This window comes from Myotis myotis, unplaced genomic scaffold (assembly GCF_014108235.1).
Source record: "Myotis myotis isolate mMyoMyo1 unplaced genomic scaffold, mMyoMyo1.p scaffold_m19_p_1, whole genome shotgun sequence".
Taxonomy (NCBI): domain Eukaryota; kingdom Metazoa; phylum Chordata; class Mammalia; order Chiroptera; family Vespertilionidae; genus Myotis; species Myotis myotis.
The window spans coordinates 202,579,915-202,606,340 of NW_023416313.1; the positions used below are offsets into that span (position 1 = coordinate 202,579,915).

The 26,426-nt window shown below is 60.0% G+C and overlaps 1 protein-coding gene across 3 annotated transcripts in view; it reads left to right on the forward strand.

Moving 5' to 3' along the window:
* The first annotated feature begins 272 nt into the window (after positions 1–272).
* Positions 273–26,426, forward strand: part of PAPLN (papilin, proteoglycan like sulfated glycoprotein) — a 40,174-nt gene continuing 14,020 nt past the window's right edge. Inside the window, exons 1-22 of one of the 3 annotated variants that reach the window (XM_036312264.1) lie at positions 273–292; positions 3,224–3,283; positions 7,842–7,957; positions 8,771–8,831; positions 9,146–9,248; positions 11,013–11,143; positions 12,477–12,600; positions 13,066–13,146; positions 13,263–13,435; positions 13,596–13,719; positions 14,163–14,289; positions 15,121–15,328; positions 15,876–16,058; positions 16,304–16,445; positions 21,627–21,719; positions 21,857–22,112; positions 23,110–23,224; positions 23,482–23,620; positions 24,540–24,948; positions 25,561–25,698; positions 25,852–25,973; positions 26,221–26,359. In XM_036312264.1, coding sequence (XP_036168157.1) covers positions 3,230–3,283; positions 7,842–7,957; positions 8,771–8,831; positions 9,146–9,248; positions 11,013–11,143; positions 12,477–12,600; positions 13,066–13,146; positions 13,263–13,435; positions 13,596–13,719; positions 14,163–14,289; positions 15,121–15,328; positions 15,876–16,058; positions 16,304–16,445; positions 21,627–21,719; positions 21,857–22,112; positions 23,110–23,224; positions 23,482–23,620; positions 24,540–24,948; positions 25,561–25,698; positions 25,852–25,973; positions 26,221–26,359 — 3,038 coding nt within the window. In that variant the 5' untranslated portion in view covers positions 273–292; positions 3,224–3,229. Of the gene's footprint in view, positions 293–1,390; positions 1,453–3,023; positions 3,047–3,223; positions 3,284–7,841; positions 7,958–8,770; positions 8,832–9,145; positions 9,249–11,012; positions 11,144–12,476; positions 12,601–13,065; positions 13,147–13,262; positions 13,436–13,595; positions 13,720–14,162; positions 14,290–15,120; positions 15,329–15,875; positions 16,059–16,303; positions 16,446–21,626; positions 21,720–21,856; positions 22,113–23,109; positions 23,225–23,481; positions 23,621–24,539; positions 24,949–25,560; positions 25,699–25,851; positions 25,974–26,220; positions 26,360–26,426 lie in introns of those variants that run through there. The other 2 variants (XM_036312244.1, XM_036312255.1) reach the window with 2 other exon arrangements.

A 26,426-nucleotide genomic window follows, 5' to 3' on the forward strand; every position in this document is an offset into this window, starting at 1 on the left:
CTCAGAAGAAGGAATCTCAGAGGAAAAACAAGAACAGATGGGGAAGATGCCTGGCTGCCTGCCCCCCACGGCTTCCTCCCACTTGACAGGGGACCTTTGACCAAGTGCAGAAGATCCCAGGCTGATGGGGGCAGGGAGTGGAGCTTTTTGAACCGAAGAAACTCTTTTCCTTTTCTAGAGAGGCTTTGGGTAATTCCACTCCCTTTTCTCCGCCAAGCTTTATCTCTGCCTAAGAATTCACACAAGTCCCCAGGGGCTTGCTACACAGCTGCTGCCCCTCCTCTCTCCTCTGGTAGGTAAGAAATGGGTCAGTTTCAAAATGCTCTTTAAGTAAGCATTTCGTCTGAGCATTCGTCCCGGCCTAGGGACAGGACCTGCAGGAGCTGGGGGTCCTAGGGGTTGAGCGAAGGCCAGGAGAGAAATGACCAATGGCTGGGGTAGCCAAGGGGCAGAAGGCAGAAGAGGAGGTTAAAGGGACCTCCTGCTGCCCATGTGCCCCAGGGCCAGTGCTGTTTTCCTGGGGTGGGGGTGGGGGATGGGGGGGTGGTGATTTCCAGCTCCAAAAAAGGGGTGGCAGGCAGAGTGCCTTGGTGGAGAAGAACAACTAGGAGAGGAAATTAAATGTATCGCATTTGTTGCGCCCCTACCTTGATCCCAGCTAGTGCCCTGGGCACAGGTGATAGGGATGCAAGCTTTACCCTGAGGGACCGCGCGGCTGAGTCAGGGAGACGCAGACTCCCGTGTGATGCACCCTATGTCCCGACAGCAGACAGGGACTGCGACTAAGAGCAGGGGCAGGACTCTGCCTGCTGTGGGTGGGGGAGGCTTCTAGAGAAGAGGACATTTGACCAGGGTCTTGAGGGATGAGTAGGAGTTTGCATGGTAGAGGGTTTCCAGCGTGCATTCTGGGCAGCGGGAAAAGCCAGCTGGGGGGGAAACAGCGGCGTGTCCGTGGGAAAACTCGGGTGTGGCCAGAGTATAGGACTCAGGAGAGAAGACAGCAGGGGCTGGGCACCGAGACGTGCGGCAGGTAAGGTGAGTGTGGAGGGCGATGGCACAAAGCTGGAAGGCTTGGGCGCAGAGGGAATGGGACTGGAGAGATGACCGGCGCCGTCCACAGGAGGAAACCCCGGTGCCCGCAGGGTGCAGGACCAGGGTGCCCGCAGGGTGCAGGACCGCCCGAGGCTTGGCTCAGACCCAAGGGCACCACTGCGGCGGCCTCTCCGCGGGGGGCATGCTCTCACCCCGGGATCCGGACGGGTGTCAGCAGGGGCGGGGTTGGGGTGGGGGGTGGTGGGGGGAAATGGGGCGGGAGGAAACCAGCCAGCCCGGGGGAGAGCAAGTCCAACCTCCGCGTGCGTTCTGCGTGGCCAGGCCGAGCTCGGGGCTGGGCGGGGCGGGTACCGATGGAGCGGCCCTGCCCGCGCGCGCGCCCGGCGCTCCGGGACACAGGTAGGAAGTCGGAGGGGCCGCGGTCAGGCGGCGTGCGGCTCGCCCCGGGGCTGCCGCAGGAATCGCCCGCCTGGCCCGCAGGGGTCGGGGAGCTGGAGAGCCCCCGAGGGGCCCCCGCCCCGGCTCTGTCCACCGAGGTGGGAGCTGTGCGGGCCACCGCTCCGCCCCGCGCGCCCTCGGGACCCTTTGGGGGCTGCACCCGGCGGGTCCCCGGGCGGGCGGGGTGGCGCGGCTGCCGTGTCCGCTGGTGCGGGTGCGGGGGTGCGGCGCGCGGGGACCCCAGGCGGGAAGCCGGCAGGCCCGCACCCGAGGCGTCCCTAGTAACAAAGATAAGGAAAGTTCTTCCCCGGTCCTTTCTCCAGTCGCCCCCTTAGCTCGGCTCACCCCGCCCCTAAGGCGTCTCCTGCAGAGAGCATCGCCCGCCGCTCCCCGGTTTCAGCCGGAACGAGGCTCCCGGGTACCGCCTCCTCCCCTCCCGCAAGCGCGGTGGTTACAGTGGGTGCGGGCGCAGGGCAGGGAGGTAGCCCGCCGCCCGCCTCGCCCCCGCGACCCCACGACCCCAGGACTCTCTGATCTGACTGTGAGGAGAAGGACGACACGAACCACTGTTGGTGCTAAATGAACGGAACACGTAGGTCGTTACACGTGCCAGGTTCAATTCTGCCGAAATTGGCTTATGTTTGCTCTGTTTTAGCCTTGCAAACTGAACTCACTTTGTACTTAAAAACTAAAAGAACATTAGTACAATTACAGATCTTAATTTTTTAAATTCATTTATTCCGATCTTAAATTTTAAGCATACATGTCAGTACCCGTTTGATGTTTTGCACTGAACGGGACACACTGCTTATTTCATTCTCCAGTACAGTGACATGTACACACATGCACACACACTGCGCGCACTGCACACACTGCACAGCCGGAGCACGCACCACACTGCCCGTGCACGCACCACATGCACACGCGCACAGACAAATCCACAGGCACTCTGTACACACACACACACACACACACCACTGCCCGTGCACACGCACACAGACAAATCCACAGGCACTCTGTACACACACACACACACACACACACACACACACCACTGCCCGTGCACACGCGCACAGACAAATCCACAGGCACTCTGTACACACACACACACACACACACACACACCACTGCCCGTGCACACGCGCACAGACAAATCCACAGGCACTCTGTACACACACACCCCATATTGCACACGTGCCCACACATGCACACGCGCTGCTTAACTTAAGGGACCCGCCAGGGAGCTCACCCAGTACAGAGAAATGCTGGCCTGGGTTTAAAGTAAGATACAATGAACATTTTAAAAGCATTTAAATTTAGTTTTTAAAATGCCTGAAGAGACTTTGTAAAAACCGATATCAGTGAGTTTTTAAACAGCTTGTGGAATGGCTTTTTACAAAGGCATCTCTCGCTGAGTTAGAGTGGATCTGATTGCTTTAAATCTGAGCTTTCAACAAGGAAGTGCTTTAACTGCCCTCTTTTCCCTCCGAAACCCTGAAAGGAGTTACTCTTGCACGTCCCGAAGCCGGTTGTGGACGGGCCTTTCCTCCCTCGGGTGAGCGGCGCGGCCGCGCTCGCAGGGTCCGGGCTGCCCTCGCGTCCTACCCCGCGGTCTCCGGTCACCTGTGCGGGGCGGGAGGAGGAAGACGCCCCGCCCGCCCTCGGAGGCCGGGGCTGCGGTGGGGCGGCGCCTGTTCTGCCCCGCCCGCTCCAACCACGACCTCTCCCGCAGGCCGAGATGCAGCTGCTCCTGCTCGTGGCCCTGCTGCTGGCCCCGGCGCCCGGGGCCTCGGTGAGTGCGGCCCTGTCCGGGCCGGATGGCCCTGCGAGGGGACGGGTGTCGGCTGGGGTCCCCACCCATCCCCCCCTCTCGTCTCCTGGCGGTGGCGACAACCCCAGGAGAGGGCCAAGGTCGGGGAGATGGGGTGGGAGGAGGCGAGTCCTCAGCCTGAACCCCTTCAAAAAGAGGTAGGACGGGACTGACCTAGGCGCCCAGAACTGCTCCCCTGGCCGGGGGTGCAGTTTGCAATTGCAGGAATGGCACCCCCTCAGCATCACCCCCTCAGAAGGTGCTGGGTGCAGCTAATGCTGGGAACCCCTCCCTGGGGTGGTCTTCCCGGGTGGGAGGAGGGGGGCCATGCTGGCACCAGCCAAGGTGAGAGCTAGGTGGCCCCTCCACCAGATGCCGGGGACCAAACCCTGCTGCCCCTCAGCCTTGTGGGCCTAGGGGCTTGGGGTGCCAGCCATTCCACCCCCTGGGGGTGAGCATCTGGAGCAGGGCTGCACTAGAACTTTCTGAGATGCTGGAAATATTTTCCATCTGTGCTTTTGAATAAGATAGCCACTGTGTCCACGTGGCTGTTGAGCACGGGGACAGTGGCTAGTGCAACTGAGGACCTGAATTTTTAAATTTGATTTCAATTAATTTAAATAGCCACACGGTCCCAGTGGCTACCTCACTGGTGCAAATGTAGAGAGTGGGCACAGATAGCCAGCTGGTGATCCGAGTAGCTGTCTCATTAACAGGAGCCAAAGGACAGGGCTCCTGGAGAGCCTGCGTGGATCCTGAGATAAGGGAATCTTCTACCCGGGGGAGCTACGTTTAGGGAGCAGGCTCACCGCTCTACGGTTAGTCTGCAGAGCTGGGCGTGGCCCTGCCAAGTTCCCTGGCATTGCCGGGGTGGACGGCACAGGGGTAGCCAGGCCCCCACCTGCCCTGGGGAGCTCAGCCTTGCCCTTCCTCAGTGAGGCAGGAGGGAGAGGAAGGACTGAGAGTTCTGCCGGGGGTGGGCTGGGAGATGCCGCTCTGAGGGAGTGTGAGCTGAGGATGAGAAGGGCCCGAAGGGCAGGCAGCGGTAGACACCGGCGGTGGGCAGTCGGCATTCCTCCAAAGCCCCAGCGATCCAGCACAGACCACCGAGCCGTGGTGGGCTCCTTCCTCATGGCCTCTCCACCACCTGCCAGGTTCCCACAGTCAAGTCTGCCTGGTCCTTGCTCCCTAAGTGCCACGTACGGTCCTTGGGGGGCTCCTCCTGGTGCCGGGTGCATGAAGGCACAGCTCAGTGGAAGGGTCCGCGGCACCAGCCTCAAACCCCAGGGGTGAAGCCCAGAGACACCCACTAACGGCAAATCACCAGCCAGATTCCTTCAATTTGGGGTAATCATGCCCGCCCACAGGTTGCTGTGCAGATGAAATGAGTGAGGGTTCCCAGTGCCTGGGCCCTTAGGAACACCTGAGTAGCCGTCACTGACCTGCTCAGCAGTGGGTGAACTCAGCTGGGCTGGGCCTGTGGGCTGAGCACTCTCCTGCCCCCTCCTCCACTGTCTGGGGGAGGGTGTGGGCCAGGCTCACTGTTCTGCAGCCCCTGGTTCTGGCTCTGGCTGGGGCCCAATCCACCACAGGGTCCCCCAGCCGTTCTCGGGCTGTTCTAGTGCCGGCAGGGGGCAGCTTCAACAGTGAGTAGAGGATAAGAAGGGACGAAGCAGAGAGTGGCTCTGCCCCCACGCCCCTTTGCCCCTCCCCCAACCCGGTGCGGGAGGCTTCCTGATGCCATGGATTCCCAGCCCCCTGGACTCCCACCCACACACCTCCTCTCTCATACCCCTCACACCTGTTCCCTGTGGGCAGCCGGTCCCCCTGGGAAAGGGGGGCTCCTTGCCCAGGTAGGAGTTGCAGGAGGAGTGGGCGGGGTGCTGAGAGCAGCAGGAGGCAGGTGAGGACAGGCCAGGTGAGGGCGGACTGGACCAGCTCACTCTGGCTTCCCAAGTCAGCTCAGCATGTGGTTTGGGTAATTACAGGGAAACAAAATGCACCCGTGCAGCTCCTGGCTGAATGTGCGTTCTTCCCTCAGAGACAGTGTGGCGTAGTGGACAGGCACAGCCCGGATCTGGCAGGCTGGGTCCCCCAATCCCGCCGGCTGGTGGCCCTGGGCCAGTGGATGCCTGCCTCACAGGTGCCGGGGGGTGAGGCCAGGGGATGATTGGGAGGCTTGGTGTTTAGAAAGCTCCGTGTTCATGCCAGTCCTCCCCCACCCGGGCCCCCACAGGTGGCTGGTGGCAGAGGTGTCCCTGTTGCCTTGTCCGCACAGTAAGCCCAGCCCTGCCCCGGGGAAGGTGGGTTGGAGAGGCTTAGGGGCTGTGCTTCAGGAGCGAGACTGACATGCAGACAGGCCTTGGCAGCGGGTAATTAGTAACCAGACCACGGCCAGCGGGATGAGAAGCAGCAGTCCCCGTGGCCGCAGCTTAGAATGTGTTGATGAGACTGCACATGTGTGAGTGAGTGAGTGTGTGTGTGTGTGTCCTGGAAAGTCACCTTCCACCCTCGACATTCAACGTCTTCCCCTTTAAGATAGAAACTTGATCAAGTGAATTCCAGTTTAAATTTCATTGAGAGAACACCTGGCTGTTCTGGTTCACTGGTTTTCAGGAGCCTGGCCATTCCGCCCCAGCCGGAACTGAAGGATAAAGAGTTTGAAGTGTGAAAGCTAAGACCTTTGGTCTGGCCGGCCCTTCCTTCTTGGTTTCGTGTGTGGTTCGCACATCTGTGTGGTTTGTTGTGACTCAGGGTGCTGGTTCTATTGTAAAGCCAGGATCACTCGGGCGTCCGGCACCAGGGGTGTTAGAGCTGAGCTGTGGGTGAAGTGCGGGCGCATGAACTCGCCTGAGACCCTGTGCCGTTGCTGGGGGCTCGCAGCAGGGGGGGGGGGGGGCTTGCTTTCCCGCATTAGGCCTTGAGTTCTCTCTCTGGAAATTGGGAGTGATTCCCCCCTAGAGGTTCTTAGGTGGTCATTACCTAAAATAAAGTCCCTTCCAGCAAATAGGACATAACCTCTGCCTCCTGGCAAGCAGTGGTCAGCCCAACCCCTGCCCAGCTCCTTAGGGCTCATCTGTGTCTCACGTGAGGGAGGTGGGACGGAGGCCTGGGGCGAAGCTGACCTGCTGTTGCGTCTGCTTGTTTATGCGTGGCCCCTCTCTGCCTCCTTATCCATGCACGGGGGGAATACTACCCCCCCCCCCCAGCTGGCTGTGCGATGACATCAGGGTTCACTGAGTGCCTGGGTCCTACCAGGTACTTTCTCCCTTAGAAACACCCAAGTAGCCTTCTAGCTCCTCGCAGTGGGTGCCCAGATGTCAGGTTGCTCTGAGGCTTAAACGAGAGAACGTGTGTGTCGCATGTGGACTTCCGAGTGCAGCTGCAGGGTGTCAGGTCTTTCTGGTGGGAAACTGTATCTCTGAGGCTATATTCTTGTTACGGAGTCGCCAATAACAGTCCTTCAACGAGAGAGAGGAGATCCCTCTCCCACTTAAATACCCAGAGGTCAGAAGTCCAGGTTTGTTTGGTCTCACAAACCTGGGGTGACTGGAGCCCCTGGAGCCAGGCCTGCAGAGGATCCTTCTGTCTTTGCTGCACTGTTTGAAGCCTCTATTCCCGAGTTACCTCCTAGTGTAAAAGGCTGCTCCGACTCCAGCCATCCCACCTGCTTGCCAAGCAACAGTGAGGAGTACCGGAGAAAGAAGGACAAAGGCACGTGCAAGCTGTCTCTTGAGATTGCTGGGGGCTGCTGCCCAACACTTGCATCTCATTGATGAGAATTACTGATATAGCCACGGTAGGGGCAGGAAGTCTGGGAAATGGATGGGGGTCGGGGGAGCAGCCTGGTGTCCAGCTACGAGTCAAGGATTCTCTTACCATGGGAGAAGGGGAAGGTAGACGCTGGGGAACTCCTGGGAGTCTGCCCAGAGTGGCCGGAAGGACCCACAACCTCCCCCCACAACCCCTCCTAGGAGTAGATTAACTTGTTTCAATAGCCAGAACCACAGACCCTTCCCGAGGGAGGCCACCACACACAGGCAGAAGCAAGTGCCACAGGCGCGGTGTGGCTGCTCCATGCTGGGTGCTGGTGACGCATGGCCCTGCCTGCGGGCTACACCTGCACAGGCCGCCTGTCTTCCTGCCCTTTGATGTCCCCCTCCTGGAAAAGTCTGCTCTGCTGACCCAGGGGCTCCCCGCAGGCAGTTTGCAGACACCTCGACTGTCAAATCGGACTCTGCGCAGGCCAATGGAGAGCATCGTCAGGGAGCATGGTGCCTGGCACGGAGCAGGAGCAGCCGTGGTGGCTGCTGGGACAGAGGGAAGACCTGCTCCGGCTCCTTCTGGGGAAAGCTGGCTAGCGGGAGGCTATGCCGGACGCCTGGCGGTGCTGCTGGGTCCGGAAGAGCGGCTCCAGGAGGAAGAGCGCCCGCGGGGGTGGGGGAGTGTTGTTTGTAGGCAGGGCTGGCGTGAGCCTCTGGGTGCCCTGGTGGGGACCCTGAGTGCTGACTCAGGTTCCCGAGCGTGTGTTCTCCTCCAGGCTCCCAAGGTGAGGCGGCAGAGTGACACCTGGGGCCCCTGGGGTGACTGGAGCCCCTGCAGCCGGACCTGCGGAGGGGGCATCAGCTTCAGGGAGCGCTTCTGCTACTCGCAGAGGTAGGGCAGCCTGTGAAAGCAGGGCAGGGGCAGGGATCATCTGGGTCCTCGGTCACCTGGGCAGAACCCCCCATGCCGTAGCTTTGTCCTGGGTGCAACATGGATGGAGTACTTGAAATCCATCATTTCCGGGTACTTCCACTTGACTCCCATTATCAGCTGTATTTCGGGGGGTTGGAGCCAAGCCTGCTTCATGCACCCCTGAGTCTCTTTCCCCCAATGCAGTGAGGACTCACGGCAGGTGCAGTAAATTCCCGTCAAATTAATCTTCAACCTGTGCAGTGTCTCTAACTTCAGCCTTTGTATAGATCTTTCCCTTCACGTGACTTAAGACCTACTATGTGTCCTATGCCCTGATAGGTGCTATAGAGGGTGGGCACAAAAGAAGGGGCGATGACACCTTGCCTGTCAGTGGGTTTAAGTCACTCTGAGAACCTGTGTGAAGACCAAAGTGAGATGCTATTCCAGGTGCCTGGTTCTCCTTACACGGCAGAATCACCTAACCAGGTGGGGGCATTTACACCCCCTTTCACCTCCAAGAGCAGAACTCGGGGCTTCTCTGGAAATTTACCTTCAGAGGCAAAGTGGCCCCCCGTTAGTCAAACTCCAGGATGGCTGGGCTCTGAGTCTCCTCCCAAATACAAACGAGGGGCTCAGTGCACCTACTGAGGGGACTTCTGTGTGTGGGCAGCCCCCCGCCCCCCTCTTCACGGACTTGCCCTCTCTGGCCCGCAGAGGAGTCCCACAGAGGCTGGGGCTGGGGGAGAGCCCAGGAGGATTGGGTGCTGGGTTACTGGTGCTCTTGTCCCACAGGAGAGATGGCGGCTCCAGCTGCGTGGGCCCCACTCGCAGACACCGCTTGTGCAACATCGAGGTAAAGCCCACGCGGGAGGGGGGCCAGCTTCCTAGACCCCCCACCCGGGGACATCCTGGCCCAGGGTGCCTCCTGTCCGTGCTCCTTGGGTGCGGAAGTCCCTTCCTTACCCCCCAATGACAGAAAGGACAGCGTCTGCAGCTCTCCCCGCAGCAACCCCCCCCCCCTCCCCCCCCCCACCACGCCCCTGGAGGGGACCCTGGCGGCCACTCCGCCTCCCCAAAGCAACAGCAGGCGCTGGGGGGACAGGACCCGACCTCCCGGGGACCAATGGGTCCCCCACTTCCCCCTCTCTGGCCCCATTGCCCCCGCAGAGCTGCCCCCCGGGCGCCCGCGACTTCCGGGCAGAGCAGTGCGGGGAGTTCGACAGCCGCGAGTTCCAGGGCCGGAGGTTCCAGTGGCTGCCCTACTACGGGGGTGAGTGCGGCCGCGGTCCGCCTGGCGCGCTCCTGCGCCTCCCAGCTGCTGGCGATGTTTCTCGTGGCTTCTTACCGCAGTGGAGCCCGTTGTCAGCCCGGTTGGCAATCCCGGAGCAGCCCGGCACCGCCCCCCCGCCCCCCCCCCCCCCCCCCGTGCATTTTCACACCAAGCGCGGCCGTGGCTCTGCCATCTGAGCCCCGGTCTCGGTCCGGCCTGAGCCCTGCACAGAGCGGCGCCGAGGGTGGCGAGGGGCGCAGGGCCGGTGGCGGGAGCCCGCGTCCTCAGGGCCTGGGCCCCGCTGCGCTGGGTAGCTTTGAGGAAAGTATGTAGGTTGTGAATTTTTAGAGGAAGACAGTTCAGGAAGAAACAACAACAACATTTGAAGTAATTACCACACTTCCGATGAGCCAGAAGATACCGCAGGATAATTCTTCTGCCTGTTGGTTCCCCGGCTCGCTGCCAGTCCTGCCTGGAAACTGGGCTCTGGGTTCCAAGTCACTGAGTGCGATTGGGGTGGGGGCAGGTCTTGGCTAGAGGGGGTGCCCCAGTGGGGCCATTGCGTTCGCTGCGCCTCCTGAGCTCTGAGGGGTCTGTTGAAAATGATTGCAGTATCTCCATGTTATAGGAACACGGAGAAAAGGCTAGAAAGGGCCACAGAGGGGCGCCTGCTTTGCTGTGGAGGTTATTACAACCCTATTAGCAGTCTGGGCTTTTTAACTGCGTATAAGATACTAGATCAATGTAAAAATTCAAACAAGAAAAAAATGACCCTAACCCCACCTCCTTCCTAGGGTCACTGCTAACATTTCATTCCGGCCCTTTTCACCTCATTTTCTCCATGTGTTTACATATCCGTAATTATGACATCGAGAAATTAATTTGTAATTATGTACCATGTTGCATTCTGTGACAAGCATTTTCCTACATTCTTGTATAGTCATCATACATTTTTTAAAATCCTCACCTGAGGATGTTTTTTATTGATTTTTAGAGAGAGCGTAAGAGAGAAAAACATCAGTCTAAGAGAAACATTGATTGGCTGCCTCCTGTTCGCACCCTGATGGGGGATCAAACCTGCACCCTAGGTATGTGCCCTGACTGGGAATTGAACCCACTGGGGTACAGGACAATGTCCCAACTGAGCCACCCAGCCAGGGCAAGTTTTCATATATTTAAAAAAATGTATTTTTATTGATTTCATAGAGGAAGGGAGAGAGAGAGAGGGATGGAAAAACATCAGTGCTGAGAGAGAACCATTGATTGGTTGCCTCCTGCTCGCCCCCTACTGGGGATTGAGCCTGCAACCTGGGCATGTGCCCTGACCCGGAATCAAACCATGATCTCCTGGTTCATAGGTTGATGCTCCACCACTAAGCCATGCCGGCCAGGCAAGTTTTTATAATTTTGGACAGAATTGTTAATGTGCGTACATTCTACAGATAGGTCATCCATTCTTTAGAGAGTCCCTGATTGCTCACACTTGGGTTATTGTAGGTCATGCTGAGACAGACCCCTTCGAGTGTCTAGTGTTTTCCTTATTCTGGGATTTCCCTTAGGCTTGAGCCCCAGAGATGCAGCAGTTTGTGGAGAACATCCCCTCTCCCTGGGAGGGGAGTGGGACTCTGAGCCCCTTAGTGGGGGCTGCTCCAAGGGCTCCCCGACCCCCCAGTTTGTGTGTTTCTGGCCCTGCCCATGCTCCGCTGTGGCTAGGATAGGCCTGAAACTCACTGGGACCTCCGCCTTCCCCTTTGCCTTTCCCAGCCCCGAACAAGTGTGAGCTGGCCTGCATCCCCAAGGGGGAGAGCTTCTACTACAGGCACAGGGAGGCCGTGGTGGACGGGACGCCCTGCGAGCCTGGCAAACCGGACGTCTGTGTGGATGGCGTCTGCCGGGTGAGTGTCCCCGGCCCCAGCAGCGCCAGTGGCCCTCAGGAGCTGGGTGTCTTCTCAAGACTAGCTTCTCAGCTGCCTTTCATCACAGATGCCCTGTGACCTTCTCACCCTTCCCCTAGGGCAGTGATGGCGAACCTTTTGAGCTCGGCGTGTCAGCATTTTGAAAAACCCTGACTTAACTCTGGTGCCGTGTCACATATAGAAATTTTTTGATATTTGCAACCATAGTATAAAAAAGATTTATATTTTTGATATTTATTTTATATATGTGAATGCCATTTAACAAAAATCAACCAAAAAAATGAGTTCACATGTTACCTCTGACACGCGTGTCATAGGTTCGCCATCACTGCCCTATGAAAACTCTAGCCCCACAGAAAGAGCAACTCCTGGATGGCAAGTTACAGGACCCAGCTGAAACGAACGTTAAAAAACAGAAATAGATCTAGAGACAGAGAAGCATTGATCAGATGCTCAAACCTCAGAGGGAAGGCAGGGGAGGGTGGGGCTAAGGGGCAGAGATCAACCAAAGGACTTGTATGCATGCACATAAGCATAAGCAATGGACACAGACATGGGGGATGCGGGCATGAGTGGGGGATGGGGGACAATGGGGAGATTAGGACACATTTGTAATATCTTAATAAAGAAAAAAAAAGTCACAGGGGACGGCTGGCTGGCTGCAGGCGTGTGCGCTGTGCGCGCGATGCTGCCTGCGGAAACCTCTCTCCTTGCCTGTGGGCTCCGCCTTAGGATTAGGCAGGCTCCTTCCCTGGGCTGTGAGGACGGCCCCCAGCAGCTCCAGGCTTCCGCTGTCCCGGCCTGGCCACTCCCCGGGAAAAAGGTCGTTCCATTCCCAGGAGTTTCAGTGACCTGGGTTGCCTCTGATTTGTTTTAACTTGGGGCTCCTCTCAACCATTCTCTTTGAGCGAGGCTTACAGCCCACCGATTTGCCCAAACCCACTGCTGGGGAGCTCTATCCAAGCTCTGTGGGGGAGATGGTCCCCAAAGGAAATGAGGTGTTACTGCCAGAGAAGGGGAGATGGGTGCTGAGCAGGCAAAAGAGGTGGATTGTCAGCCACAGGCCAGATCCAAGTCTTCTCAGCCCTTGATAGTTCTCAGCTGCGTGGTCCATCTGAGAGGTGTTTCAGACTGTTGCAAATCCCCCCCACCCCAAATTTCCAGTATATTTATTGAAAAAGACCCACATACAAGTGGACCACACACTTCCAACCGGTGTTGTTTTACTGTAGTTACTGCTCCTCCCTGACCTGGCCAGAAACCCAGGGTTCGAATCCCGGTGTGCCGGTGACTCTCCTTCTCTGCCTGGCAGGTTGTGGGCTGTGACCACAAGCTGGATTCGTCAAAGCAGGAGGACAAGTGTCTGCAGTGTGGGGGTGACGGCACGACCTGCTACCCGGTCACCGGCACCTTTGACGTCAGTGACCTCAGCAGAGGTGGGGTCCTCCAGAGCTCCACAGACAGCTGGGACTGGGTCTGCTGCCTGTGCCTTCCTTGCCCGTCTGCTGCTCTGGCTCACAGGGGTCAGGGCACTGAGGGCTGCCCTGGCGCTCAGGTTTTGCCTAAAAGGCCCGAGGTCATGGCTCAGGGTGAAGCCAAACCCTTTCATAGGAGCCCGTGGGCCCTCTGCCCATGCATCCGTGTGATCTTGTACTGCTGCCACCTACATGCCCCCTCTCCTTCCTCCCCCATCTGTCCTCTCCAGTCAGTCCGGGTGCCCGAGCCCGCCCCCCCCCTCTGGCCTTTGCAAAGCTGTTTCCTCTTTGGGGACACTCATCCCCAGGTGGCCCAGCCCTGCGGCCTCCTGCTTGCCCTCCCCTGACCCCATCTGTGCAGCTGGGCGCATGGTGCCCTCAGGCCAGCTCCTCCCTCTGGCTTGAGTGGTATCTCCGCTTCCTCAGGCTACAACCAGATCCTCATCGTTCCCACGGGGGCCACCAGCATCCGCATCGAGGAGGTGGCTGCCAGCAGGAATTTCCTGGGTGAGGACAGTGGGTCTGGGGAGGTGGGGGCTCTGGCAGGGCTCTGGCAGCTGACGGGGGGCTCTGGCAGCTGACGGGGGGCTCTGGCAGCTGACGGGGGGGCTCGCCCTGCACAGCGGTGAAGAGCATCCAGGGTGAGTACTACCTCAACGGGCACTGGACCATCGAGCCTGCCCACGCCCTGCCCGTGGCCAGCACCACCCTGCACTACGAGCGGGGTGCCGAGGGGGACCTGGCACCGGAGCGGCTCCATGCCCGCGGCCCCACCTCGGAGCCCCTGGTCATCGAGGTGAGCAGGGCTGGCAGGAGAGACCCCTGGGGTGAAGGGGGCACCCGGTCCCCTGGAGGCCGTGGCAGGTCCCTCGGGCCTGGGCCGGCAGGAGGGCTGTGGGAACGAGGTGAGGGGGGAGCTGTCGGTGACGGGCCTCAAGGAGGACCCCCCTGTGCAGCTCATCAGCCAGGAGTCCAGCCCCGGCGTGCGCTACGAGTACCACCTGCCCCTGAGCACCCCCCGGCCCGGCTTCAGCTGGAGCCACGGCTCCTGGAGCGACTGCAGTGCCGAGTGTGGCGGAGGTGAGGCCGCAGCCCAGGGGACAGGCTGTCCTCTCCTCACGCTCCAGCCCTGCGGGGGGAGGGGGACAAGTACCTGAGACATCGGCAGGTCCTAGGGCACCTTGGGGAAACCCTGGGGTCCGGGGGCTCCACAAAGGGCCTCCACCTAAGCTAGGAGAACCAGATCTCTTAGGAGAAGGTTCCATGGCAGTAGAGGCCGAGCCTGGAGTCCATGACCAGCTGTCGGGGGGCGGGGGTGGGGGGGCGGGGGGGGGGGGGCGCGGCGCTCGGTCACTCGTAGCTAAAACTCCGAGCCTCAGTTTTCTCATCTGTAAATTGGAGATGATGACGGCACTTACCCCGGTCGTCTGAGGCTTGATCACGATGACCGGCGTGGGCCTGGCCCAGAGAGGGCGTTTGGTGCCCATTGCCTCACCAGCTCCCACCATGGCCGGGCTCTGCAGGTCACCAGTCCCGCCCCGTGTTCTGCACCATCGATAATGAGGTCTATCCCGACCACATGTGCCAGCACCAGCCACGGCCAGCCACCCACCGCCCCTGCAGCCCTCACTCCTGCCCACAGACCCAACGGTGAGGCCCTTGCCAGCCCCTCCACCCATGACGGGGCCCAAGCACTTGGGTGGGAGGGATTGGGGTGCCTTGGCTGCTTGAGGTGTTGGGAAAAGAGGTTGGGTGATCCAGGGCTCCCCACAGCTGTGGCTGGAGGGCTGGGGAAGGTACTGGAGGTCCCGTCTGTCTGAGCCGGCAGGGGGCTTGGCTCGGCAGGTGCCCAGGGGTGGCCAGGAACTGGGCAGAAGGGCCTGAAGGTGCCTGCAATGCCTTTGTTTGTGCACAAAGCACCTCTTACCACACCTGCCCGGAGCCTGGCGCCTTGCAGGGCCCGGTGGGAACAGGTGATCTGCAGGCACAGGCCCCCCACAGGGCTGGCGCCGCCCTCTTGCTGTGGTGGCAGCTGGCCTCTCCGGATGGTGGGCCTTTGCATGTGTGGTGGGGCTGCCCTTTCCCCTGGGTCCTTGTGCCCAGGGCCAGGCAGGGCCCCTCTGGGCGATGCCCCCAACCAAGGTCAGACCCTGAGGGACTGGAGTCTGGCTAGGGGTGACAGGACCTGGTGAGAAGGCCACAGGGAGGTGCGGGTGAGGGCAGGGGAACTGAGAGGGAGGCAGCAGGGCTGCGTGGTGCAGGGGCCGGCACGCGGTAGTGGGAGATGGCGAGGGGGCCCGGGGATTGGCCTTTGTGCAGAGCTCTCTGCCCCCCAGCTGCGCAGGCCCGGATGGCCAGAGGATGGGCCGGGGGGCGGGGGGGCCTCCAGTCCACTCCTGTGTGTGAGAGCTGGCACCCCCTCGGGCCTGGGCTCCGGCCCCTGCTGCTGGGCCAGCCTCACCGGTTCCTGCTCCCTGCCAGCTGGAAGACAGGGCCCTGGACGCCCTGCTCGGCCTCCTGCGGAGGTGGCTCCCAGTCCCGCTCCGTCTACTGCGTCTGGTCCGATGGGGCCGGCGGTGAGGAGGCGATGGAGGAGGTCCAGTGTGCAGGCCTGCCCGGCAAGCCCGCCACCACCCAGGCCTGCAACCTGCAGCGCTGCGCAGCCTGGCGGGAGGAGCCCTGGGGAGAGGTGAGGTGGGCCAGGCAGGGGCGGGCGGAAGTCCGAAGCTGGGTCTTGGGCCTAGGGCGGGGCTGGGAGGTTTGCTCTCTGTCGTGGAAACAGACCCAGTGAAGTCACCTGCTGGGTGGGCTTGGAAGCTGTGGCCAAAGCTGGGACAAGGAGCGGGTGCTTGGCCTCCTGCTCCACTGCTTGTCCTCCTCGGGGGTCCAGGCAGGGCGGGCAAGGCTTTGCCGTGGCAGGAAGGCAGCTGGGCACGTTGCTTGGGGGCAAGGGAGGGGCCCGCACAGTCCGGGGTGTTGGCCATGGCTTCTGACACCTACATGTGTCCAAGTTGCAAATGAGGGAAGGTGGAAAGTGCACCTCAGCCTGGTGTCCACATGCGCGGCTCAGGCTGTGTGACCTCAGGGGAGTGGCTCAGCCTCTCTGGTCCTGGGAGCTGGGCATGGGCAGTAGGGTACTGTCCACCCTCCATGCCAGGCTGGTGGGCCTTTCGCTGTCTGACCAGCGTGGCTCCTGGGGTGAGAACAAGCAGCTGCTGACGGCCTGGTCCTTACAGTGCTCTGTCAGCTGCGGTGCCGGCATCCGGAGGAGGAGCGTCACTTGCCGGGGCGACGAGGGGTCTCTGCTGCATGCCACAGCCTGCTCCTTTAAGGACCAGCCGCCTCTCACTGAGCCCTGTGTGCACGACGACTGTCCCCGCCTCAGTGACCAGGCCTGGCACGTAGGCGCCTGGAGTCCAGTGAGTACTTGCCCCGAGTACCTGCCGCCCAATCCTGGTCCCTTGGTCTCTGGTGGTGGCCGCACACATGCCTGTCCTTGGGTCTGACATGCATTATCAGGCACCTTCCTTCCCTCCCTCCCTCCCTCCCTCCCTCTCCTGTGGGTACCCTCACCAGCTCTCTCCCTGTGCCTGGGGCCCGCTGCCTCTGCACAGTGTCCTCTCTATATACATGGTGTTCTCTCTTCTCACCCCATGGGCCCTAGTGCTCCAAGAGCTGCAGCTCGGGCACTCGGAGACGGCAGGTGGCGTGTGCCATTGGGCCACCCAGCCACTGTGGGAGCCTGCAGCTGTGGAAGCCGGCAGAGGTGGAGCCCTGTAACACGCAGCCCTGCCCTCTTCCTCCGGGTAAGGACGGGGTGGAGGCCGGCCGGACCCCTGCCCCACCGCACACCCAGCCAGCATGTTCTGCCTCTGGGCCTTGATCTGCCCCTGGACAGCCCTCCTCCACCCCTGCCTCTGCTGCAGCCTTCGCCACCCACAGTGCAGCTCTCTGCCACCTACTGAGCCAGCCCTGTTTCCCTCAGAGGTAGCGTCCCTTAGCCCACCCCACAGCTCACTGCACCTGCTGTCACCCTTAGGTTAGTTTCTTGGGCTGCAGGATTGTATCTGACTTGCAGGGCCTACTAGTTATAAGCTTCTTGAGGGCCGGGTCTCTGCCTTCCTTATTCCTGCTTACAGCATGTGACAGTACTCAGTGTTTGTTGACTGACTGAGTGCAGTGAGGGGAGGGGGTCCAGGAAAGATTGTCCTTACACACTGCTTCTGCGTCTGTCGCCCTCCTTCCCCACCGTCCCCACTGGGAAAGAGGGTGTCCCAGGCGTGAGGAGCTACTGGAGGGAGGTCATAGGGGTGAGCACTTGCTTGGTGTGAGGATGTGATATTCAGGAAAGTGCGGGTTGGCTGGGGTGTGGGGGTGGTGGCCTTCTGGTGCAGTGGAGAGGTGTGTTGGGCCCTGACATACTAGTGATGGGGGCCCTGTGAGCCGTGATGGGGACCCCGTGAGCTGTGATGGGGGCCCCGTGAGCCATGATGGGGGCCCCGTGAGCCGTGATGGGGGCCCCGTGAGCCGTGATGGGGGCCCCGTGAGCCATGATGGGGGCCCCGTGAGCTGTGATGGGGGCCCTGTGAGCTGTGATGGGGGCCCCGTGAGCCATAATGGGGGCCCTGTGAGCCGTGATGGGGACCCCGTGAGCCATAATGGGGGCCCTGTGAGCCATGCTGGGGACCCCGTGAGCCATGCTGGGGACCCCGTGAGCCATGATGGGGACCCTGTGAGCTGTGATGGGGACCCTGTGAGCTGTGATGGGGGCCCCGTGAGCTGTGATGGGAAGCGGTAGGATTCCATGGAGGCCAAGAACCAGTGGCCTGGAGTCCACAGCTAACCTGGGCTGGGTTCAAATCTCCACTCCATTGCCGACCAACCATGCGGCCTAGGCAACTGCCCCTCCTCTCTGACTCTGTTTGCCCATCTGTATAATGGGGTTAGTAAGAGGGACTTTCCAGGCTTGTGGGGAGTTGCTTGGCACAGGGCCTGCGCCACAGAACTCAGGACAAAGCGTGGGCCGTGGTGGCGGAGAGGCTCTGAGAGGCCCCTGGGCCAGGCTCCGGCCTCAGCCTGGCCCTCGTGATGCATGAGCAGGAGGCCCCTCGGGCTCCTATGATCCAGCTCCCTAGAGCCACTCGGGGCCCCAGGGTCCTGGACACCTCCCTGCAGGGGTGGCCCTGAGCCTCCCGAGAGGCATTCACACGGCAGAAGGGAAGGAAGCGGAGGGAGACGTCTAGGCCAGGCTGAGTTGTTAGAGAAATAACCTCCACGATGATTTTTTAAAAATTCTTTATTGTTGAAAGTATTACACGTGTCCCCTTCCCCCCATTGTCCTCTCCCAGCCTGCCCCGCCCACCGGCACAGTGGTTGTGGTGTGCGCTGATGGTGGAGAATCTGGAGAAATTAGAGAAATAGTTTATGTAGAGAAGCTTAGGTCGCCTCTGGCCCCGCCCAGCAGCGGCTTCGCTACTCCCAGGGATGTGTGTGGCTTTGTCTGCTTTTCCCCTTTAGGGCCGTTTGGGTTGTGACCATTTTTCCAGTCTCATGATTTCTAGGAGCTTCATAGATGCTCATGGCAAGGGTGGAGAATTGCGGGGTTCCCGTTGCTGTAACTGATGCTGTAGTGCAGACAGCGGATGCCCAGGAGGAGGCCGGGGTCAAAGGAGAGGCCCCTGAGGGTGGGTGCCTGAGTGGACGCCCGGCAGCCTCTGCTTCCTCCTCTTTCTCGACTCCAGAGCAGTGCTCGCCAATGGCAATAGAGCGCCTGCCACAGACGGCGTCAGACGTTTTCTGAGAGCCACGTTAAACATATAAAAAGAAATAAGTAAACTTATACGTAATAACATATTTTACCTAACGTGCAATTCAAATAAAAATTATGAAGGGGACATTTTTGCATTCTTTCTACACGAGATTTTTTTAAAAAAAATAGATCTTCAGAACCCAATAGATAACTTGCACTTACAGCACAGCCCCGTTCGGATGCTAACATTTCACTGGCACAGGTGATCAGCGTTTAGATTTCCTAAAATGTGCAGGCGAAAGAGTAGATTGACTACCCAAGTTGTTCCAAGCATACTGAGGTGTTTTCCTATGAATGAATCAAGCGTCAGTATTTACGTTTAAGATTAAATGAATCCTGACGAAAGAATGTCAAACGCAGGTTCTCCATCACTCTGGCCACGTTCCAAGTGCTCAGTGCTCTGCCCTCAGCCCGGGGTGCGAGGGCGGTGGCGGGAGCTCTCAGGCTGCGGGCTGCTCAGGGCTCAGATTGTAGTGGTCAGTAGAGCCCACGGGAGCCATTGAAAGTTCTGGAGGAAGCGGGACGCCATGAAAGCTGGTGGGGAGGACAATCCGGGCACCTGCCTGAGGGGCAGACTGACGGGGTGACAGCTGGGAGGCAGGAGCCGGTGGGGAGCAGGCCGCAGACATTCCGGTGCTATAAAAGCAATGGAAGCGAAGGGGCAGGTACCGGCCCAGCAGAGCCTGGCCCCAGAGGGAGTGTGGGGAGGGGTCCTGGGCGCTAGGGGAAGCCGAACAGATGGATGGGGAGAGTCCACAGGGGAAGCCGGAGGCAGGGTGGGCTTGGCGGACAGGTGCCTCTCGCCTGGAGGTGGCAGGACAGCAGGCAGAGTCCCGGGCTGGCTGGGGACTGGGAATTCGGTCTGAGAGAATGGGGGGCTGGGGGGTGGAGGAGTGACAGAACTGGAGAGAGAATTTGAGTCCGGAAAGAGGTTGGGCTTGAGTGGGAGGGCAATAACACGAAAACAAAGATTTTACTGTGTGCCTACTGAAGTCTTCCAACCCTGACTTATTATTTTGTAAATATTCCCTGGGGACTGGCAAGATGCAGTCCACATGGGAATGGAATTTTCACTTGCTTTTTTAATTTTCTCCCATTGTGTAATATTGTGCTTATTGTGGAAAATTTGAAAAACGCTAACAAATAGAAGAAAAGACCCCACCCCCCATCCCACCCAGCACACACGCCCGTGCACACACGCACCCACGAAGCACTTAGAAACTTCCACTCTGAGCCTTTGGGGTGTGTTCTGTCTTATTTTATTCATCATTTTTAAACATTTCCGCTTTCTTAGTCGTTTGCATTTTTCTCCAACATTTTATAATGAAAAACATTTTGAATAACTGTCATGGTGATTGAATGTAATAAGCCATGACATTCACCCATTCTAATGATATAATTCATGATTTTTAGCAAATTTCCCCAGTGGAACAAGACGGGAAAATTTTAAAAATGGAAACTGTATAACTGTATAGTGAGGAGCCGTGCACCCACCTTCTAAATTCTACAATTAACATTTTGTTATATTTTCTTTTTCCTGTTAAAGAATATTTTTTAATTTCAGAGAGGAAGGGAGAGGGAGAGAGAGAAACACCCATGATGAGAGAGAATCACTGACCGGCTGCCTCCTGCACGCCCCACCCTGGGACGAGCCCACAGCCTGGGCAGGTGCCCCGGACCGGGCTGCTGTTCATGATTCTCTTCCCTCTAGCGATCCAGTTACTTTTAACGTGGGCCCTTTTTACTGAGGTAAAGCTCACGTAACATACGGCCAAACACTTCAACGTGTTTGACGTGGCTGTTCGGGGGAGTCACGGTGTAGCTCAACCACCAGCTCCCCCCTGGTTTCAGAAATGCCCCTCACGCCAGAGAGCGTGGTGGACCCGCCGAGCCATCACGTCCTGTGAACCCCCATCCTGCCCAGAACCTGCTCTGCTTCCTGCCTGCGGATTTGCCCATTCTGGGCTGTGTCATGGAGAAGGGTCCGTACGCCTTTAGGGCCTGGCTTCTTTCACTTGGCAGAATGCTTCTGAGGCGCACCAAGCTGTAGCAGGCACCAGCACGCCATTGCTTTTTATTTTTAAATTGATTTTTTCTTATTGACAGTATTACAGCTGTCACCCATATCCCCCCACCCCCCAGTCCCCTCCAACCAGCCCCCAGCCCCTCCCAGGCCTTCACCACTCTGTCGTCTGTGTCCATGGGACGTGCACATATGCATGTAAGTCTTCCGTTAATCTCTTCCCTCCCACCCCAATGCCATTGCTTTTTGTGGCTGAATGACTCTTCTATGGATGCACCACCATTTGTTTGCCCGTTCATCTGCTGATGGATACTTGGGTAATTGCCACCTTTGGCTGTATCGGGTAGTGCTGCTGCAAGCATTCATGTACACGTTTCTGTGTGGACACAGGTTTTCATTTCTCTCGGGTTTGCACCTAGGAGTGGGATTGATGGACTCTATGGTAATTCCAACGTTTAACTTCTTGAGGAACTGCCAGACTATAACCACAGTGGCTGCACCGTTTTACATTCCCACCAGCAATGAGGACAGTGCCAGTCTGTCCACATCTTCACCCACAATTATTATTCAGATTAAAATATATAGATATATTTTATATGTATTCTTATTGATTCTAGAGGAAATGGAAGAGAGAGGGAAAGAGACAGAAACACCGGCCAGGCTATTCAGGTTTTTTTTTATTAGAGCCATCCTAGTGGGTGCGAAGCAGTGTCTCATCTCGGCTGTGTTTAGCATTTCCTAATGACCAATGATGCTGAATATCTCATGTGCTTTTCGGCCATTTGCGTATCTTTGGGGAAATGCCTGTTCCGTTTCTTTGCTCGTTTTTAAATTGGGTTATTTGTTCTTTCGACAATCCAATTTTTAATAATTGTGTATGACTTTTTGTCTTTTTTTATAGTTGGGATCAAACAGATGCTAACTTTATATCTGGCTTCCTTTTTGCTGAACACGTAATATTAGCATTTTCTATGCGATCAAAGGCTCTTGTCAGATGTGGGAAGGGTGTCTTATGAAATCACAGGCACCGCTCATTTCCCATCGCTGTGCTGGGCCCCTGGCCTGCCTGACCAGCGGGTGGGAGCAGACGCCGGTCAGGGCGGGCCATGGCTCACACCACTCCTCTCCTCCACCCTCTGCATCCCACCCCGGCAGCCGGCTCCCCAGAAGCCCCCAGCAGGCAGGACGTGCACACCAGCTTCAGGGCCCCCTGGATGTCTTTGGGCCCTCGGGAGGCCCCAGCTTTGGGTGAGAAGCTTGGCAGAAGCCCCCGACGCAGGGCCCTGGAGATGGAGGTTGGGGGTGGGGGTGAGTGGTTTGGGGGGATGGAGAGAAGGGGGTCTGATGTGGACGCATCATGTGTCTTTGCTTCCTCGTCTTTCTAGATTCCAGAGACCAGTGGTGGGCACCCCGGGAGCAGCCCTCAACTGCGGGTAACCCCAGAGGAGACCAGGGCCCCCACCTGCCAGCCCCAGGCCCAGCCTCTTCTCTGCAGCCGTCCCCAGAACAGCAGCCCCTGTGGTCTGGCCCGGGGCCCCAGGACTGCAGGCATAGCCCCCACGGGTGCTGCCCCGATGGCCACACGGCCTCTCTGGGGCCACAGTGGCAAGGCTGCCCCGGGGCCTCTTGTCAGCAGAGCAGGTAGGTGCCTCTTCCTCCTCACCAGGTCAGAGAGGCGTGTGTGTGTGTGTGTGTGTGTGTGTGTGTGTGTGTGTATGTGTGTGTGTGTAGGGAATGGAGGGGAGGGTCAGGACAGCCTCTGCTCAGAGAGGGTGGGTGGTTTGCCGAGCCCAGGAATGGGACCACAGAGGTGGCTGCAGCCCTGACTGCTTCCTCTGGCTGCGCTTCCTTCCTCGTGCTGTGGGGGTGGGGGGTGGAAGGCCCCCTCTCTGCAGAGGCCAGCCTGGAGCTGTCGCCTGAGGCTCTGGGAAGGCACAGGGGGTTGGATTTCAGCTTTCAGTCCAAACCAGGCCCCCACTCCCTCAGGGCTAAGGTACTAAGGACCCAGACTTTGGGGCCAGCGGCCTGGGGGTGACTCCCAGCTCAAGCCACTTATTAGCTGTGTGCTGGGTGACTTGGACAAGTGACTTCACCTCTCTGATCTTGGCTTCCTCTGCTGAGAACTGGAACAGTGACAGCCACTAATGGGGTGACTGTGAGGATGAGACCGATCCCACAGCGCCTGGCACGGGGAAGGTGCTCTCATCCGATCTTCCTTTCACCTTCCCTCCCAAGTCCTGGCTGTGGGGAGAAATGCGTGCTGGCTTCCTGACCCTCTTTCCGCCCCATCTCCCTCTGCTGCTGTTTGATAAACACTCCCTGGGGGCCCGATGGTCCAGCAGGCCCGGCTCCCCTCCTCGCTCTGGTGGTGGGATGTGTGAGTTGAGGATTTGCCAGTTATCAGGGCTGCCCCTCTGCTTATTGTGTCAGTGTTGCCCTTCCTGCTGGCCGCTCAGTGGCTGGTAGGCGCCGAGTCTGGGGTAGGTATGCGCGATGGATGCCTTGCATTCAGGGACCCGGCCTCTCCTACTGGACCCTCCCCTGGTCAGCCCCCAGTGGAGGGAGTCCGGGGGTGCTGGAAGCTCAGGGTCCCTGGAAGGAACTAGGTGGTGAGGAGAGGGCTGTGATGTCTGCCTAGGTATGGGTGCTGCCCTGACGGGGTGTCTGTGGCTGAGGGGCCCCATCAAGCTGGCTGCGCAAAGTCTAACGCCGACGACAGGAGGAGGTCGGGGTCGAGAGCAGTGGCCTCCACAGTGAGTGTCCCATTCACGTGTGGGCACGCTGCAGCTCTGGCCTTGGAGGGAGGAGGTCTCTGAAGCCTGTAGGCCTGGGTCGCTTCAGAGATGGCCTGGGGCTGGGGGTTTTGTCTGCTGTTCTCGGGCCTCTGATCTCCCCCCAGGGCTGGGTTCTGCACTGTGGGCTCACAATTGTCTCTTCCGCTCCCTGCCATCCTCTCCCAGGCACCCAAGAGCCCACCAGGAACCTGATCTATTCCCGACTTCTTCCCCAGGTGCCCCAGGCCCACCAGCCCCAGGCCCAGCAGAGTGAGTCCCCTGAGTGCCGGGGTTCCCAGTTTGGCTGTTGCTATGACAACGTGGCCTCGGCAGCAGGCCCTTTTGGGGAAGGCTGTGTGGGCCAGCCCAGCTACGGTGAGTGGACGCCCTTCCTCAGCCCGGTGGGCAGGCGCTGGCCCCCACTCAACGCCAACGACCTTCCTGGGCTCAGTGGTTCGTTCATTCTTCCACCAGGATATACCCACCGCCTCCTAGGTGCCGGGCCAGGGAACAGCAGACTGTTCTCATTTCCAGCGGTTTGCACTTGAGGCTGCCTGGCTGCCATGGGGGTGGGGGAGAGGATCCCACAGAGGAGGCAGGGGTGGTGTAGGGTCAGTGCCGGTGGATGGGGTGTCCCTGCCCTGCCTGGGGCGAGTCCTGGAAGGAGGTATTGAGGCTGGAACAAGGGATGCATGGATGGAGATTCTGGGGACCCACACGGAGATGCTGAAGGCCAGGCAGGCTGGGGGTCAGGGCCTACAGGAGGCTTTAGGCAGGGGCCAGCCACGGTCACGTCCGAACGTGGAGAGTGGAGCCGGCTGTGCTGGGCGGGGAGGGGGGTGGGCGCTGCTAGCACAGGCAGGTGGGGCTGGAGGCATCTTCAGAGGCTGGCGAAGGGGCCTGGGCACAGGGTGGCCCCTCGGTGGGCACCTGCACAGGCTCCTGGAGCTCAGGGCTGGGTCAAGCCCTCGGGTTGCTCTGGGTGTGGACTCCATGGGCCTGGTCAGGGGAGGGAGGGGCGCGGGGGAGCCGGTCCCGGGAGCTCCCAGGCCTGACTTTCTGGGTGGCTCTGGTTCTGTGGGTGGAGGTGGCCGGGCTGATTGCGGAGGCTGCTCTGTGCCCAGGGCAGGTCAGGGAACAGACTCTGCCCCAGGGCCAGGTGAGGGCCGGGCAGGGGCGAAGGCTGCTCCATAGACGGGAAGGGCTCTTGTCTCCGAGGGGATGTGGGTAGTTCTTGGCAGGGCTCTGCTGGGCCGCGTTGCCGCCTGAGTGACATGCGTGCTCCTGCCCTCAGCATACCCCGTGGGGTGCCTGCTGCCCAGCGCCCTCGGCTCCTGCACAGACTGGGCCCCCCGCTGGTACTTCATCGCCTCTGTGGGCCGGTGTAACCGCTTCTGGTACGGCGGCTGCCACGGCAATGCCAACAACTTCGCCTCGGAGGAGGAGTGCATGAGCAGCTGCCGGGGGGCTCCACACGCGCCCCGCCAACCCGAGCCGGGGGCCGCTGGCCAGAGCGCCCACAGAGCTGGTGGTGGCAGCAGTCCGGGAGGCCAGCGGGAGGCCGGCCAGCACAGGCCCGGGGCCGTGCACCACCCCCAGACCTCAGGAGAACGGCCCTGGGGCCCGGAGCTGGGGTCCAGCACCCCTGGCCGGGGCGGAGATGCTGGGCGGCCAGCACCACCCGCCCACAGCTCCTCCTCCAGGTGAGCCTCGCCTTTCCCAGGGAGGGGGAGAGGGACCCGGGCCAGGGGCCGAGCCGCTGGATCTAAAACCCCGAGGTCAGCCGGCCCTCCCTCCCCATCCCGCCTGGAGGCCTCAAAGCCTGGGGACGCGCAGGCAGCCAGGAGCTGGCGGTGCCTGGATTCGCCAGCAGGCCTTGCCAGTGTCGCCAGGGTCTGTCTAGCTGGGCTTCATGACTTGCCTGTGCAGTGGTGACACTAGCTCACAGTTAGGGTGGGCTCCACTTGTTAACTGCTGTTGGGACTGCGTCATCGTAATGAGAGATTTGGGAGGATTAAAAACAAACTGCAGCAGGAGCGTGTTGGTCCTCACGGGACTCTGGCCTGGCGGCCTCCCGCCCTCTCCACGCCTGGGCTTGGAGCCGCCTGCTGCTGTCAGGGCCAGGCCGAGGGGCAGTGCTTGGGCTGGGGGGGATGGGAGGGCAGGTTCCCGAGCCCATGGGCTTCCGGAGCTTGGCCTCCCAGGACGCCCGCTGGCCCCGCACGTGCCCGTGACGGGTGGGCCACACTGACGAAGGGGCCCCTGGTCGTGGCACGTGTGCCAGCAGCTCAGGCCCTCACCGCCCACCTTTTCAGGGTGAGCCTGGCCGGCGCGGAGCCCTTTCTGGTGCAGGCGCCCCTGGGGCGGGTGGTGCGGCTCTTCTGCCCGGGTGTCGCCTCCATGGACCCCCCTACCAGGTGGCAGAAGGACGGGCAGCCCCTCTCCTCTGACAGGTGTGTGCGGGATCCTCCCCAGGGGCAGCCCCTCAGATTCCCCTGGGATGGGGGTGAGCAGGGGCTACGGTTGGAGCACTGAGGCCTGAGGGGCGTTGGGCTCGTTGCTGCCCTCAGGAGCCCAGAGCTCAAGCCCCCGTTCCACTCACTCAGACACAGGCCGCAGCCTGATGGCTCCCTGGTCATCAGCCCCCTGAGGGCAGAGGACGCCGGCACCTACAGCTGTGATGCCAGGCCAGGCCGCGACTCTCTGAAGATCCAGCTTCGCATCACAGGTCTCTGTCCCCTCCCCCAATGGGTTCTCAAGGGCCCTGGGGGGAAGGGACTGGCTGAGAGGGCCTGAGCGGGGCACCCCTGGGCCCAGGCATGCCGAGCAGGGACCATGGACTCAGGTGGCTGGGGTGGAGGTCTTGTTCCTCGTGGCCCTCATTTCTCCACGTTCACACCCTGGCCTCAGGGTCAACCCTTCTCCCCCCTCCCACCCCCCCAGCTCACTCCTTCCTCCTCCTGGCCTCATGACAGGGGGTGACGTGACCGTGCCAAGGCACTTCCCTCAGACCAGGGACCCCGCCCCGGGCCACCATCCTCAGGACTCCAGCCTAGGGAGGGATGCTGGGGGCCTGGGGACCATCTCCTCTCCCCACCCACGGCCCTCGACCAGGTAACAGGGCAGCAATGCCTCCCCCATGAGGTCCAGGGTCCATGGAGATCAGTGGATGGGGGAAGGG